A 13,023-nucleotide genomic window follows, 5' to 3' on the forward strand; every position below is an offset into this window, starting at 1 on the left:
CGTGATGCCCAGAGACAGCAGGCACCTACTTCAATGGAAACTTTATTTTTATCGGGTACTGGGCCGGGCAGGCCCCAGCTCAGCCAAGCTTGGACAGTACCCGCAGTGCATCTGGCTGCCCTCTCTCGGCAGGTGTGCGCCAGTCTGGCCCAGAGAGGCAGAGGGCTCCCTTGCCACCACCATCTCCATCAGGGCCCGCCGAGGCCAGCGACTGGGCCGCAGGGAGTAGGCAGAAGTGGACCAGGCAGCAGGCAGTCCGTATTTTGCAGCCAGGTGTCGAGTGCTGCCACAGGCTCTCCCCCAACGTGGCCCAGGCTCAGGATCCAGCGGCACCATCATCTCCTCCAGCACTTCCAGCTCATCCAGGAGGCGAGACAGTGGCTGTGATTCCAGACTTGGCAGCTCTAGGAGACAAAGGGGAGGGGTGAAGGGGAGTTTGCGCAAGCTTCCAGCCCACCTCCCCCCGCCCTTGGTGTATCCCCAACTAACCCCTGCCTAGGAGTAGAGGCAGAGGGACCTCCTTCCCTGAGTCCCCTGCCTCTGAAGCCTCCAGGGAGCCTGGAGGGGACAAGTGCAAGGAGAATAGGGTGTGGGTGTTGGGGTCGTTGCAAACCAAGCCAGGATAGGGGTGTTGGACCGCTTTCCCCTGGTGGTGGCGACGGCGGTGCCTCTGCAGGGCGAGCAGGAGGATTTCTGCTGAGGTCACGAGCAGAACCAGCACCAGGGACAGGTCAAAACTCCAACTCGGCCAGGCCTGCTGAGGGACTTTGTGCTCAAATGTCCACAGGAGACTGGGAATCGCCGGTGCGCTGGGCTCCTGGGAACTAAGGACGCTCAGCTTTCCACGTGTCAGGGGGCAGGGCTCCTTGTTAGGGACCGGCTTCTGGAAATAAAGTGGGAAGCATGCCCTCCCTACTCCTGCCTCCTCAGCACAAACTTCCCATCCTTAAATCCCTCAATGGGGCCACATCTCCGCCTGATCCAGTCCTCCCACCCCCCTACCCCGACTCCTTTAAACCCTGATACTATTAATACTGTGCCCCACCCCTATCCTCTTCAGTTAGGTTACACCCTCCCTTCCCTTGATACAGACCCCGCCCACCCGACCCAAGCCACGCCCCCGCCCCCCGCCCCCCTCCGGCGGGCTGCACCTTGCCCAGGCTCTCCGGAGCCCAACCAGCACCTGTCTGCCGCGCCTCCGGGACCCGCCGCGGCTCCCCAAGGAAGTGGGGGCCGTTGCTCCGCCGCCACAAGGGCTACATACCTCCTCGCTCTTGGGGTTGCACTGCCCCGGAGGACACTCTTTGAAGGGGTGCGTTAAGTGATTGCCCGCATCATCGGGCCCGCAGTTTTCCGAAAATTCAGTCTGGTGGGACACAGCGTCTCACGTGCAACCGCCAAACCTGCCTCCTCTGCGCTAGCTACGTGCTTTCCCCTTTGTCCTATCCCAGCAGTCCCCGCCCCTTGCACTGTACTCACCCAACCTATCAGCTGACGTGCCCATCTCTCTATCCCCCCTCACCCCCCCACTCACACTAGCCCTGCCAGTCTCCCAACCTTCTCTACACAGACCCCGCCCCTTTGATTCCCCCGCCCGCCTCTTCCTCACCTCCTGGTTCCCGCCTGTCTAACCGGCCACACCCCTTAACCACGACACTTAACTCACACTGTCCCTTTCTTCGCAGGCTCAGCCCCCCATCCCCACTTTGTCTACGTACGGCCCCCACCCCGAAGCAAGCCTCACGGGCCATACCCCACAGACCTCGCCCCTTCCCCCTTCCCTATCACCCCTTAACTCCGCCTGAACATATGCAAACGCCCAGTCCCCGCTCCTTACCCGAGCAGGGGGCGGCCCGAAGCTCTGCAGGCAGCTGCCACAGCACAGGTCATCAGGGTTCCAGTACTCGAGGCGGCTGCAGTGCTGAGAGGCCTTTCTCGGCGCCGCCTGGGCCAGGAGCAGCACGGCAGTCAGGAGGAGGCATAGGGGCCCCATCCTGGCGGAGCCTGCCTTCTGGGGGGCCATGACCACAGGACTTCCTGCCACAGCACCTCTGCCGCACTTGCCAGGAAACCGGGGCAGAAGAAGGAAGCAGTGGATGTGGGGGAATAGGATCCTCAGTCCCCTTTGGAAGCCAGGAATCTACTCTCCAGCCCCCAGACCAGCTCCTGGCCCGTTATCAGAGAGGCCACAAGGCCTCAAGATGGCTACAGCGAGGACTCTGGAGCCGGACTGCGTGGATTTATATCCCATCTCTGCCATCTTCTTGCCCTCTCTTTTCCCATCTGTAAAATGGTATAATAATAGTACCTGTCTTAGGTTATTGTGGAGAAGTAAAACCATTACTGGAAGTAAAGCATTTAGAACACCTGGCACCTGGCATAGACTAAGCTTAAGTATTAGGTACTATCTATTCCCGTCTCAGGGCAGTGGGCATGGAGGACCCGGCCATCACCCACTGGAGACTCCCACCCAACTCCCAGCAATCTTACCTTAGCTCCTAATCCCAATCTCCTCCAGACTGGGAATCCTCCAACCTGCCACAACCAAGCATCTCCCCCTTGAGAATCCTCTGATGGACGTGCTGAAGTTTCAGCACAAAGGCAGCCCCACCCAACCAGTCCCACTTGGGGGTTTCTAGGACCCTGGGCATGCTGCTTTCCCACCTGTTGTTGGAAGTTTCTTGGCTGAGGTTGTGGCCAGAGCCCAGCCCTACTTCCCCTTTTCATCAGCAGATGTGGGGGTGGAAGGAAACCAGCCCACAGCCAGGCTCAAGCTAACAACGAAGCTCTAAACCCTCAATATAGAACTTTATTAGGGGCAGGGCGATAGAAGTTCCCTGTGTTGAAGGTATTACATCATGGAGACCCGGAGCCTGGAAAAGATGGCACTAGGGAGTTAAAGGGGCTTTGAGGAGGGGTCCTGGCCAGGAACATAGTGCCGGCCAGGGGTGGAGGGCAAGAAGGTCAGCATCTCAGAAACGGCTATGCCGGTGGTCTGGGGACCAGCGTCGATTTCTTTCTTTGGGACGGTGGCCAGTATGGAACCTTGGGGGTGACCTGGGGTCAGGAGAGAGGAGGGTTAGAGCCATGGGAATGGTGTGCAGATCCCCCAGTTCTGCCTCTCTGCTCTGGGATAAGGCATGGCCGTTGATGAAGTAAGTAGAGTTCCTGGGGGTAGCCTCAGGATAGGTGCACAGGGGCTGACCTCAGGATTGGAGATCCAGGATGGACTTGGGTTTGGCGTTCAGGCTGGTTTGGGGGTCGGTACTTAGGTGCTGGTCTTCAGATGGGGCTCAGGGCTAGCCTTAGGGCACAAAAGGCTTGAGACACTTATTGGGGCACAGGATCAGATTCATCTCAGGATACAGGGGCCTTGGGATACGAGAAGTCTTGGCAGGCTGGTCCTGAGGTACCTGCGCCTGGGTCCCCGCCCATAGAGCTGCCGCCGGAGGTTGTGGGAGATAGGTCGCAGGTGCATGAAGTTGCAGAAACCACCCCGGGTACATTCCCTGGGTAAAGCATGGATGGACGGATGAGGCCATTGTCACTGACAGCCCCCTCAACTCATACACAGAAGTCTGGGACTCCAGGTGCCCATCCCACCCCTGCACTACCATACCCCATCTCATACTGCCGACAGCACGACTCCCGGAAGTCAGCGACGGGAGACAGCTCGGCATGCACAGCCTGCCCATTGAACCAGCGGTTATTGAGTTCAGCCACTGCCCGCTCTGCATCCTCCTCGCGCCGAAACTGAGGGAAAGTCGGTCAGGGTCAGCAATCAAACTCAGAAATCAGGGGATTAGCTAGCAGCTCAGGGTCTGGAGTGGATCTAGTGATGGACCTCAAGCTGTGAGGCTTCAGCGGTGGCCGTTAGGCATTGAACTGCCTCCACCTCTAGGCTCTAATGGGGAGACAGCAGGCACCTTGACATAAACATTGCCCACGAGGTGATCCCCCAGGTTGTCGCACACATTCATCTCTTCAATCTCCCCGTACTTCTCCTGCAGTTCCGTGAACACTTCCTGTGGAAGACCAGGAGAAACTCAGTCGAGCTGCTGGCCCACAGAAAACTGAACCCACCCCTGCCAACCCTCACCTCGAAGAAGTTATCATAGTGATCTTGCACCTCCACGTCGCTCACGTGACCTGGTGGAGTGGGGCAGGGTGGAATCAGGGCGTGGCCTGCCGGGAGCTGTCCGCCCTGCCCCCAAGACAGGTCCCTCACTCACAGCGCGATCCGTCTGCGGTTTGGGCGGTGTTCTGTGGATTCCGGTACAGGTTGAGCAGCACTATGGTCTGAACAGAATTTAAAGGGGGCGGGGCCTGAGCTCAGAGGGCGGGGCTATATGCAAAAAGGTTGGGTATGAAGGTTGGGGGTGAGACCTTGCACCAGAGAAAAAGCATAAGCAGCCTGAGTGCATCAGCAACGCCTGTCCCTCAGAAAACCAGAAGAGGGGGTACCTAGCAGTGAGGGACAGCCCAGAGGTGTGGTCTTTACGTACGGGGGCGCGGCCAAGTTCCTGGGAGAAGGGCCTGAAGGTTGGGAGAGGAACCTGCAGAGGTCCGACAAGAAAAAAGCCGGGAGGTAGGGTGGGCCCTAGAAATCCGGAAAAGGCGGGACCTCGTGATGGTGGACAACAGAAGGGGAATGGACAGGAGGTTAACCCCCCAGGCTCCGTGCCGGGTCTCACCTGGCTGAAAGTCGGTTTGTTGTGAAGCCGGGAGCACCGGTCCCCGTGCCGGCAGGCCCCGATCTTAAAGTAAAAAGAGCAGTTAACCCTGGAAGAGGTGCAGAGACAGAGGTGAACCGAGGGCCGGGGAGCCGGACACCCCAGAAACACCGCCCCACGCCGCCCAGCCACCAGGGAACCAAGTGCCTCGTCCTCGGGCTCCCGAGAGGCCACTCCCTGCGCCCGTTCTCACTTGTCCTTCTCAGTCCCGAATATCGAAGCTAAATATTCGGCCATTTTTACCCGAACCCTCCAACTATGTCTGCTATTACGCCACTTCCGTTGCTTAAGGGCATTGGGAAATGTAGTTCTTCACTGACTCCGGACACTCAGAAACTCCCTAGTGCGCTTGCGTGATGGAGGCTCGCACCCTCCCCATGGACTCACCCACTGGAGTTTCCTGAAAGCGCATGCGTGCAGCGTTGCCTGACCAAAAAGACTACAAGGTCCAGAGACACTTGCGGCATCTCGCGCAAAAGTCCGTAGTTGAAAGTGGCAAAGGGGTCCAAACCGGAGGAAGTAAGACTCCACTGGTGAGTTAGGGGTCGTCTCCTTACCCCAATAAACATAAAGAGCGTCTCGACCCAGTCAGCTTGCTGGTGGGGGCGGGGGTACCCTTCTTTCAGAAAACCCACCCTTCAATTTCTCTCCCTTTTGTCGTAATAGGGGCGTGGTTGTTTGTGATCCTTGCATCTGTCACTTAGGGTCAGGGCTTGGGTCTTGCCCTGAAGACCCTCGGAAGACCCGGCCCCAGCGCAACTATGAACTTGGAGCGGGTGTCCAACGAGGAGAAGTTGAACCTGTGCCGGAAGTACTACCTGGGTAAGGGCTGATATCTTAGGGTCCCCGGAGAAGAGAGGGGACGGGACGAGGGCGCCTGGGGGAAGAGGGTCTGGGGCCCTGGATTCTTGGGTCTAGAGGATGAAGTGGCTGGGGACGCCGACTCCTGGGTCCCAAGAGAGGAAGGGCCTGGGTCCTGCGGAAGGAGGAGACTGGGGCCTCAATTTCTGGGTCCCAAGAGAGGAGGGGAGTTGGGGGCCTGGGGGCCTGGACTCCTGGTCCTGCCAAAAAGATGGTTGAGGACTCAGATTCCTGGATCCCGGGGAGGAGTCAGGATTCTTGAATCCCTGATAGCAGAGATCTCCATTTGAATTTGGGTATGGGAGAGGACCTTCCAAATTGGTCATCTACGTGGGTGTTGGGAGGATCCTCATTGCCTTAAGTCCCAGTTTATTTTCTTCTCTTTAGGTGGGTTTGCTTTCCTGCCTTTTCTCTGGTTGGTCAACATCTTCTGGTTCTTCCGAGAGGCCTTCCTTGTCCCGGCATACACGGAACAGAGCCAAATCAAAGGCTGTGAGTCCAGGGCACAGGTGAAGGGAGGCCATCGGGTGTGGGGAGGGGGACTGTGGGAGCCTTGGTGGGAAGGGACAATGGAGGTTCCAGAATTCTGGGACTCTGTGGAAGAGAAGAGAGGGCCGGTCTCGGGGAGACCAGAGAGCAGGTGGTGGCCAACCTTTCCCCTCCTGTTCCCTCTTACAGATGTCTGGCGCTCAGCTGTGGGCTTCCTCTTCTGGGTGATTGTACTCACCACTTGGATCACTATCTTCCAGATCTACCGGCCACGTTGGGGCGCCCTTGGGGACTACCTCTCCTTCACCATACCCCTGGGTACCCCCTGACAACTTCTGCACAGGCCTGAGGACCAGGATGGGCCCCTCGCCTCCAAGCCCACTCTCAAGCCCCTAAGACTTGTTCCTGTCTCCTGTGTTCTCTGCTGACATCCCCTAATAAAGGACCCTAATTCTCAATATTGATTTCCTGGGATCTTTTGGAGGTTGAAACATAAAATGATTATTAATATTCCGAAACATTTATTGATTGCTTACTTTGTGCTAGGCTTAGTGCTTCATACATTATGTGCATTAGTTCACTGTATACTACTCATAACCCATCAAGAATAGGAACTTTCTTGCTTGGGAACCCTATTGTACAGATCTGGAACCAAAGAAGGAATAATACTTCCATTACTAGGGACTGTTATCCTGTACAGGTAGTATGTGAATTTGAAAACATTACTTCCCCGCTCGACCTCATTATTCTTATCAGAAGTGTGGATCACAATGCTACCCCCTAGAATTTATCTATGCCAAGGCACATGTGGTAAATGGAAGTTCCTCATTTTCTGAAGGAGATCGTCTGCAGCAATAGACATGTATTCAAGAGATTCATTAGAGAAGGTTTCCTTGACTCTCCTATTTAAAATTTCAATCCCCGCCTTGGCACCCCCTGTGGAGCCCTACATCAAGGACACCGTACATCAAGGACACGGGACAAAAACTCTGGAATTAACCAAGCCCCCATAGCAACTGTTGCCACGGGCTCTCCAAATCTAAACCGGACAGCCCCTCCGACTCCATATTAGGTAAAATATTCACCATGTAGTAACCTTGTAGCTTCCTGACCAATCACCTAATGCCATCCTGCCCACAGGATTTTTGTCTTGAGGCTATAAAAGTTGGCTGCTAGCCCACAAAGGGGGTTGACTTTCCCTGGCTACCAGGATGTTGGCCCGCTGTAGTTGCAGCGACCCTTCTCTTTAATAAACTCTTTCTTACATTCTGCCTTGTGTCTGGAAATTCTTTTCCAACCCGCGCTCGGGCCACCACACTCCCTGTGTCTCTTTCAGGCTATATCCTTTCTCCTCTTACATTTCATTTTAAATGCTCTACTTGTTTATTGTTCGTCTTCCATCCTCTAAAATATAAGCTCATTAGGGCAAGGATTTTTGTCCATTTTGTTCACTGCGGTGTCTCCAGTACCTAGAAGAGTACGTGGCTCAGGGTACTTAATATTTGCTAAGTGAATGAGGCTGCACCTGAAAAGAGTTTAACAGGTAGCTGGCACCTAGTGAATGCTTAGTTAAGAGGGAACCCAGCCTAACCCCAGAATTGTTTTCCTCTTAGGGACCAAGAGAGACTCCCACGGTTAAATAACTCCTGTTCAATAGCGAAATTGGTGTTACTCAAAGCTTCTAATACTGTAAGTGCCAAGCAACCTCGCGACGCTCTGATCCTTGGTCTCCCACCGTGCCTCGCGCGGCGCAGGCGCCCTTACTTCGGCTGAGTCTCGGGAGCTAGAACTACACCGCCCAGGAAGCGCCCTGGGATATCATTGGTTTGTTTCCGGAAACCTGGACCCAGAAAGGTGGGACTTAGAGCTGGGAACAGACAGCGGCAGCTGTGAATTGGCCAGGGTACGAGATTGACGGTTGCATTGACTAATGGAAACAAGGGACTGCCGAAGGGCCCGCCCACAGAAGGGGAACTGGAGGCGGCGGCGGCGGCCTCCGCGGCCGTCGCGGCCGGACACTGCTCAGGGCGGAGGACTGCCCACACACGAAGCTTACCTTTGACTTCTCCCCGTCTGCCTCCGGCCTTGACTTGTGACCGTAGGCTCTTTTGGGCTTCTCTGACCCAGCTAGCCAGACCCCAGACCCCAACCATGTTCCCGGTGAAGGTGAAAGTGGAGAAATCAGGTGAGGACCCCGAGGTCGGGGGCCTGTAGGGGAGCACCGGACTGATCAGGGTGTGGGAGTCCCTATAGACAGCATTATCGCGATAAGGCGGACTACGCGACTTCTCCCCGCAGCCCATCTGACTATCGCTGCCAGGCATCGAGCGATTCCTGCCACCTTGATACCCTCCCGGTGTGTGTTCAGCATAGCTTTGAGGTTGAATGGTGGTGGCTCAGGCAGTGGTGTGGTGCGGTTAAGACATGGGGATCCCGAGCCGTGTGACTCAAAGAAGGACTCTTTTGTCCGTTTCTCCATTTCTCGCAGTGGTCATGAGTCCAGCATTTGCTGAGCACCTGAAGTACAGGAAAGCTTTTAATCCTCGTAGTCACTGTATCCCAATAATCCTAGGACGTGGGAAATGTGGTAGATGGGGAAACTGAATCTGAGAGAGAGGAAGTCATTTTGGGTTGGGGCCAAGCTTGATGGGAACCCAGGACTGGCACGTTAAGGGTGGTGGGAGAGGCATGGGATCCAGACAACAAAATAATAGTAAAATGACGTGAGATGTTAAATGCTATAAGTGGTAATAAAACGAAACAGGAGAAGGTAGGGAGATCAGGAGTGAGGCAAGGTGAGGGAGAGAGTGATGAGGATAAGTGAGAGAACAGAAAATCTGACAAAGGAAATAGCTTTGAAACAGCGGAGAGGTGAAAGCCTTGTCCGGAGTGTTCAAGGGCCAGCACGGAGACCAGTGTGGCTGGAGCAGAGTGAGTGCCGTAGAAAGTGTGAGGAGATGAGAGCAAAGGGTGGGGGGGCAGGTCTTTGGCTTTTGCTCTGAGGGAAATGGGGAGCCAAGGGAGGGTTTTGAACCAAGGAGGGAGTTTTACAAGACGGCCCCCCAGATGCCAAAAAATGCCCCAAAAATCGTGGGTGGAAAAGTGAAGGGGGCCTGACCACAACAAAATGATGGTGGTGAGGAAGGAGTAGTCAGGGTCATGGAGGCCTGTGAACACCAGGCTGAAACACTCAGACTCTGCCCCAGGGGGGCACTGCAGAGTCATGGAGGGTTCTAAGCAGGGAAGGATCAGGGTCAGGTTTGGGTTTAGGAAGGTTCCCCTGGCCACCTTGTGGAGGGTTCATTAGAAGGGGAGACTGAGGCTGGGAGCCCAGGGGGAGGGAGGGAAAGGACCCGGGTGGGCAGACTAGGGAGGGGGGAGGGGGGAGAGACACTCAGGGGACCAAGTGGACAGGCCGTGGGGTGGGCGGGGGAGGGAGAGAAGGGACCTTGTTGAGGCCCAGGGAGGGATGGGGTGACAGTGTGGATACCCCTGAGAAGGGGGTCCAGGAAAGGGGATAAGTTTAGAGAGACACTGAGGCCAGTGTGGGACCCCGTAGGTGGCACGAGCCTGGGGGATGTCAAGGGGAAAGTGACCAGGAGTCCGTAGGATCCCAAGATCTGAGGTTCAGGAGAGAAGCAAGGACTAGGGAAGGAGAGGTGGGCATGATCCATACCTTGGCTCCTAACCAAGGCTCTTTGCTAGAATCTCAGCTGCCCCCAGCCCTGCATCCCCACCCTGTCTCTCCTCTGAGTCATGTCTCCTGGTCTCTTCAGGAAGTCTCAGGGCTGGCAAAGCATGTCCCCAAGTGTCCTTCCAGGCTCTGAGCGCTGGGTCAGAGCTCCTACTAGTTGGAAGAGAAGAGCGAACACCCTACAAGAGTAAGAGGAGAATATTTATAACATCATCACCTACTTATGTTCCGTGATGAAGAGAGGCAAACACACAGTCTGACAGGGCCAGGCAGGGGCTGTGGCATGCAGGACGGTGGGCCCAGATCTCATTTCCTAGGGGAAAAAAAGCCAAAAATGGGTATTTGAGAGGAAATCTCCCAATTATTAAATTTAGTCATCTTATTCAGATTTAACTCAGATTTAAAATAACACAACTACCTCAGCCAAACAAAGCACATCTGGTGGCTGGATTCTGCACCCAGTTTGAGTCCATGCCTTATAACTTCAGCTGTGGAGCCAGATGACCTGGGTGCAAATCCTCAGCCTTGCAATTTCCTAGCTGTGTGACTTTGGGCAAGTAGCCTAACATCTCTGTGCCTCAGTTTCATCATCTGTAAAATGGGGATAAACATCATATTTACCTGCCAGGGTTATTGTGAAAACTCAATGGGTTAATATGTGTGATGTGCTTGGAACAGTGCTTGGCACATAATAAGCACTCTATATATGTTACTTATTATTATTGCATCCTACTAAGAGATTCATATACAACATAGGTTTGTTTAAACCTCAAAACAGTCCTAGCAGGTAGGTATCATTCAGAGACCCATTTTCGAGATGAGGAAACAGGCTCAATGAGGTAAGGTGACCCATCTTAGGTCACACGTGAGCATGTGCGTCAGCCCTGGAAGCCAGAGCTCTTGCTCATCATTTCAGTAGTCTCTGCCCACTGTACCCTCCCAGCATGCCTGGGCCCGACCGAAGGATTGGATACACATGCCCTTCCCTGGCCCAGTGGCTGCCCACCTGCGGTGGGCCTGGGAAGTGACTCCTGCTTGGTACCCTCTTCCCCAGAGTTGGAGATGGCCAAGGCCCGGAACCAACTGGATGCTGTTCTGCAGTGTCTGCTGGAGAAGAGTCACATGGACAGGTTGGGACCTGGCCCAGCATGGGGTCATAGGGATTCGGGGGCCCTGGGTGGGACCCCAGAGGCTGGCTTAGGGAGGAAGGGGCCCAATGGATGAGGCCACTGGGTGCCTTCCCACCCTGGGCCCTTGGAACCCTGAGCCTACAGTTCTCCTCTGCTACCAGGGAGCGTCTGGATGAGGAAGCTGGGAAGACCCCCTCAGACACCCACAACAAGTAAGTTTTATTGATGGGATCTGTGTTTGAGGGTTTGTGGTAGATAACTTCTTTCCTCATCCAAGCCCTGACCACCCTGCCCCATGCTTTCTCCACCACACTCCTAACCACTCTCCGTGTACAAAGGCCCTGGGGCAGCAGAAGCTTAGATCCCCTGATGATGCCACCTCGAGCCCCGGTGTGGGGGGAACACAAGGCCTGAGGAGTTGGTGGCATCTATATGAGCTTGATCACAGTACCCCCAGGGTGCCCTTTGGGGGGTTTTGAGCAGGCATTTGTTCAAGGGTAAGCCTGCTGACGCCCTGCCTCTCCCCACAGGGATTGCTCCATCACGGCCAGCGGCAAACGGTAAGGTGGCAGGGGCCCCAGCCAGCTGATGAGAGGTCCTCAGTCCCCACCCCGGTCCTGAAATTCTCCCTCCCCACACAGGCCATCTGCCCGATTCCCCCATCAGCGGAGGAAGAAGAGGAGGGAGATGGATGAGGGGCTGGCCGAGGGAGGGCCACAGCGATCCAGTGAGTAGTCGGTGGCCCTGGAGGGCAGGCAGTGATGGTGGTCTACGTGACGATATTCATACCCCTCCCACTCTCACCACCCTAGACTCGTACGTGATCAAGCTGTTTGACCGGAGCGTGGACTTGGCTCAGTTCAGTGAGAACACACCACTGTACCCGATCTGCCGAGCCTGGATGCGCAACAGCCCCACAGTGCGCGAGCGTGAACGCTCGCCCAGTTCACCGCTGCCCCCACTGCCTGAGGATGAGGAGGTGGGATGGGTGGTGGGCCCCTGCCCAGCAGCCAGGGAGGGCAGTGGGTAGACAGTCACAAGGTACCTTCCCCCCAGGCTAATGGGATAGACAAGCACAGGTCTCTGTGTCTCCCAGGTAACTCCTGGGAGTTACTCTGGGAGGCACACAGATAGGAACCCTTAGGCCAGGGGAGCGGTTGGAGTGCCCCAGAGCAGACAGACGTGGCTATCTGGTCTGGGAGGGAGAGGGGACAGGGTTCCTCTGGGCAAATAGATGTGACCTCCAAGATCAGGAGTTCCCAAGAGCTGGGGGACTGGGCAGGGGTTCTTAGTGCAAACAGGTGTAGCCACCTGGCCTAGGGGAGCAGATGGGGACCCCTTGGGCTGGGAATGGAAGTCTCCATAGATGGAGGTCTGTGTGCTGGGCAGGAGTAATTGAGGGGATCCCTGGGTTGGATAGGAGAAAACAGGGATCCTTGGAGCAGACAGACATGACTCCTAAGTACAGGTCCCTGGTGAGTCCCTCATGTCTTTTGTCACTGGGAAAGGAAGGAGGTGTGAAATGTGTGCCCCTGGCCCTCTTCTCTGACTCTCTTGGGCTTGGGTGGGGTCCTGTATCCTCAGGGTTCAGAGGTCACCAACAGCAAGAGTCGTGATGTGTATAAGCTGCCTCCACCCACAGCTCCCGGACCACCCGGAGATTCCTGTAGATCCCGAATTCCATCCCCATTGCAGCCTGAGACCCAGGGTACCCCTGATGATGAGGTGGGTGTGCAAGGCCGGCCTGGGGCAATGGGGCAGGAGTTGTGGGGCTCGGGCGTGGCCACCCAGCCTGGCCTCTCTGTCCATGCAGCCCTCTGAGCCTGAGCCCTCACCCTCCACACTCATCTACCAAAACATGCAGCGCTGGAAACGCATCCGCCAGAGGTGAGCATCCCCCAACTGCTTGTTCCCTGTGGCCTGTGTTCCAACTGTTGAGTCCTCCCTCTGCCTTCCCCCCACCCCAACTGCAGGTGGAAGGAGGCATCCCATCGCAACCAGCTTCGTTACTCAGAAAGCATGAAGATCCTACGGGAGATGTACGAGCGACAGTGATGTTCCCCTGTCCCCACCCCAATAAACATTCCCCTCCTCCACACTGGCCTCTGCTTTCTCC

The 13,023-nt window shown here is 55.8% G+C and overlaps 4 protein-coding genes across 13 annotated transcripts; 2 read left to right on the forward strand and 2 right to left on the reverse strand.

Annotated features, from left to right (window-relative positions):
* Nucleotides 1-29: 29 nt before the first annotated feature.
* Nucleotides 30-2,039, reverse strand: IGFLR1 (IGF like family receptor 1). Its single transcript, XM_082605840.1, is given in 5 exon segments — nt 30-132; nt 135-404; nt 490-883; nt 1,184-1,366; nt 1,838-2,039. Coding segments are annotated over 5 exon segments (1,086 nt in total). The 5' UTR covers nt 2,024-2,039; the 3' UTR covers nt 30-79.
* Nucleotides 2,040-2,233: 194 nt separating this feature from the next.
* On the reverse strand, nt 2,234-5,115 carry U2AF1L4 (U2 small nuclear RNA auxiliary factor 1 like 4). 7 transcript variants are annotated; one of them, XR_014292042.1, is made up of 10 exons: nt 4,927-5,113; nt 4,695-4,782; nt 4,506-4,556; nt 4,233-4,299; nt 4,100-4,149; nt 3,927-4,025; nt 3,620-3,753; nt 3,414-3,509; nt 3,206-3,304; nt 2,788-3,057 (listed from the first exon to the last, which is right to left on the reverse strand). XR_014292042.1 is itself a non-coding variant. In XM_082605876.1 (9 exons), exons 1-9 carry the CDS (start codon nt 4,968-4,970, stop codon nt 3,283-3,285), a joined length of 651 nt encoding a protein of 216 aa, XP_082462002.1. In that variant the 5' UTR covers nt 4,971-5,113; the 3' UTR covers nt 2,788-3,282. The 7 variants fall into 7 exon arrangements, 5 of the variants coding, with proteins under 5 accessions (XP_082462004.1, XP_082462002.1, XP_082462001.1 ...); XM_082605876.1 differs by having other exon boundaries at nt 2,788-3,304; XM_082605875.1 differs by lacking the exon at nt 3,206-3,304 and having other exon boundaries at nt 4,927-5,110.
* Nucleotides 5,116-5,165: 50 nt separating this feature from the next.
* On the forward strand, nt 5,166-6,541 carry PSENEN (presenilin enhancer, gamma-secretase subunit). 3 transcript variants are annotated; one of them, XM_082605884.1, is made up of 4 exons: nt 5,166-5,266; nt 5,438-5,555; nt 5,982-6,086; nt 6,344-6,541. In XM_082605884.1, the coding sequence occupies exons 2-4, from the start codon at nt 5,495-5,497 to the stop codon at nt 6,430-6,432; spliced, it is 255 nt and encodes an 84-aa protein (XP_082462010.1). In that variant the 5' UTR covers nt 5,166-5,266; nt 5,438-5,494; the 3' UTR covers nt 6,433-6,541. The 3 variants fall into 3 exon arrangements, with proteins under 3 accessions (XP_082462010.1, XP_082462009.1, XP_082462011.1); XM_082605883.1 differs by having other exon boundaries at nt 5,167-5,266; nt 6,273-6,541; XM_082605885.1 differs by having other exon boundaries at nt 5,183-5,266; nt 5,400-5,555; nt 6,273-6,541.
* Nucleotides 6,542-8,038: 1,497 nt separating this feature from the next.
* LIN37 (lin-37 DREAM MuvB core complex component) lies at nt 8,039-13,003 on the forward strand. Of its 2 annotated transcripts, XM_082605991.1 has the most exons (9): nt 8,039-8,268; nt 10,832-10,907; nt 11,069-11,119; nt 11,438-11,467; nt 11,549-11,634; nt 11,720-11,886; nt 12,492-12,632; nt 12,721-12,794; nt 12,881-13,003. In XM_082605991.1, the coding sequence occupies exons 1-9, from the start codon at nt 8,235-8,237 to the stop codon at nt 12,960-12,962; spliced, it is 741 nt and encodes a 246-aa protein (XP_082462117.1). In that variant the 5' UTR covers nt 8,039-8,234; the 3' UTR covers nt 12,963-13,003. The 2 variants fall into 2 exon arrangements, with proteins under 2 accessions (XP_082462117.1, XP_082462118.1); XM_082605992.1 differs by lacking the exons at nt 11,069-11,119; nt 11,438-11,467.
* The last annotated feature ends 20 nt before the right edge of the window (nt 13,004-13,023 follow it).

The sequence above is a fragment of the Mesoplodon mirus genome, assembly GCF_964341445.2.
Source record: "Mesoplodon mirus genome assembly, chromosome: 19".
In the NCBI taxonomy this organism is placed as follows: Eukaryota; Metazoa; Chordata; class Mammalia; order Artiodactyla; family Ziphiidae; genus Mesoplodon; species Mesoplodon mirus.

Bases quoted from the DNA above. Each gene is read 5' to 3' on its own strand.
- PSENEN (XM_082605883.1), top strand. From the start codon at position 5,495: ATGAACTTGGAGCGGGTGTCCAACGAGGAGAAGTTGAACCTGTGCCGG. The intron at 5,556-5,981 runs GTAAGGGCTGAT...TCTTCTCTTTAG, and splicing joins GTGCCGGAAGTACTACCTGG to GTGGGTTTGCTTTCCTGCCT. The intron at 6,087-6,272 runs GTGAGTCCAGGG...TCCCTCTTACAG, and splicing joins ACAGAGCCAAATCAAAGGCT to ATGTCTGGCGCTCAGCTGTG.
- U2AF1L4 (XM_082605875.1), bottom strand. From the start codon at position 4,970: ATGGCCGAATATTTAGCTTCGATATTCGGGACTGAGAAGGACAA. The intron at 4,557-4,694 runs GTGAGACCCGGC...GGACCTCTGCAG, and splicing joins ACAAACCGACTTTCAGCCAG to GTTCCTCTCCCAACCTTCAG. The intron at 4,026-4,099 runs GTGAGGGTTGGC...GGTCTTCCACAG, and splicing joins ACTATGATAACTTCTTCGAG to GAAGTGTTCACGGAACTGCA.
- LIN37 (XM_082605991.1), top strand. From the start codon at position 8,235: ATGTTCCCGGTGAAGGTGAAAGTGGAGAAATCAG. The intron at 11,120-11,437 runs GTAAGTTTTATT...CTCTCCCCACAG, and splicing joins CCCTCAGACACCCACAACAA to GGATTGCTCCATCACGGCCA. The intron at 12,795-12,880 runs GTGAGCATCCCC...CCCCAACTGCAG, and splicing joins TGGAAACGCATCCGCCAGAG to GTGGAAGGAGGCATCCCATC.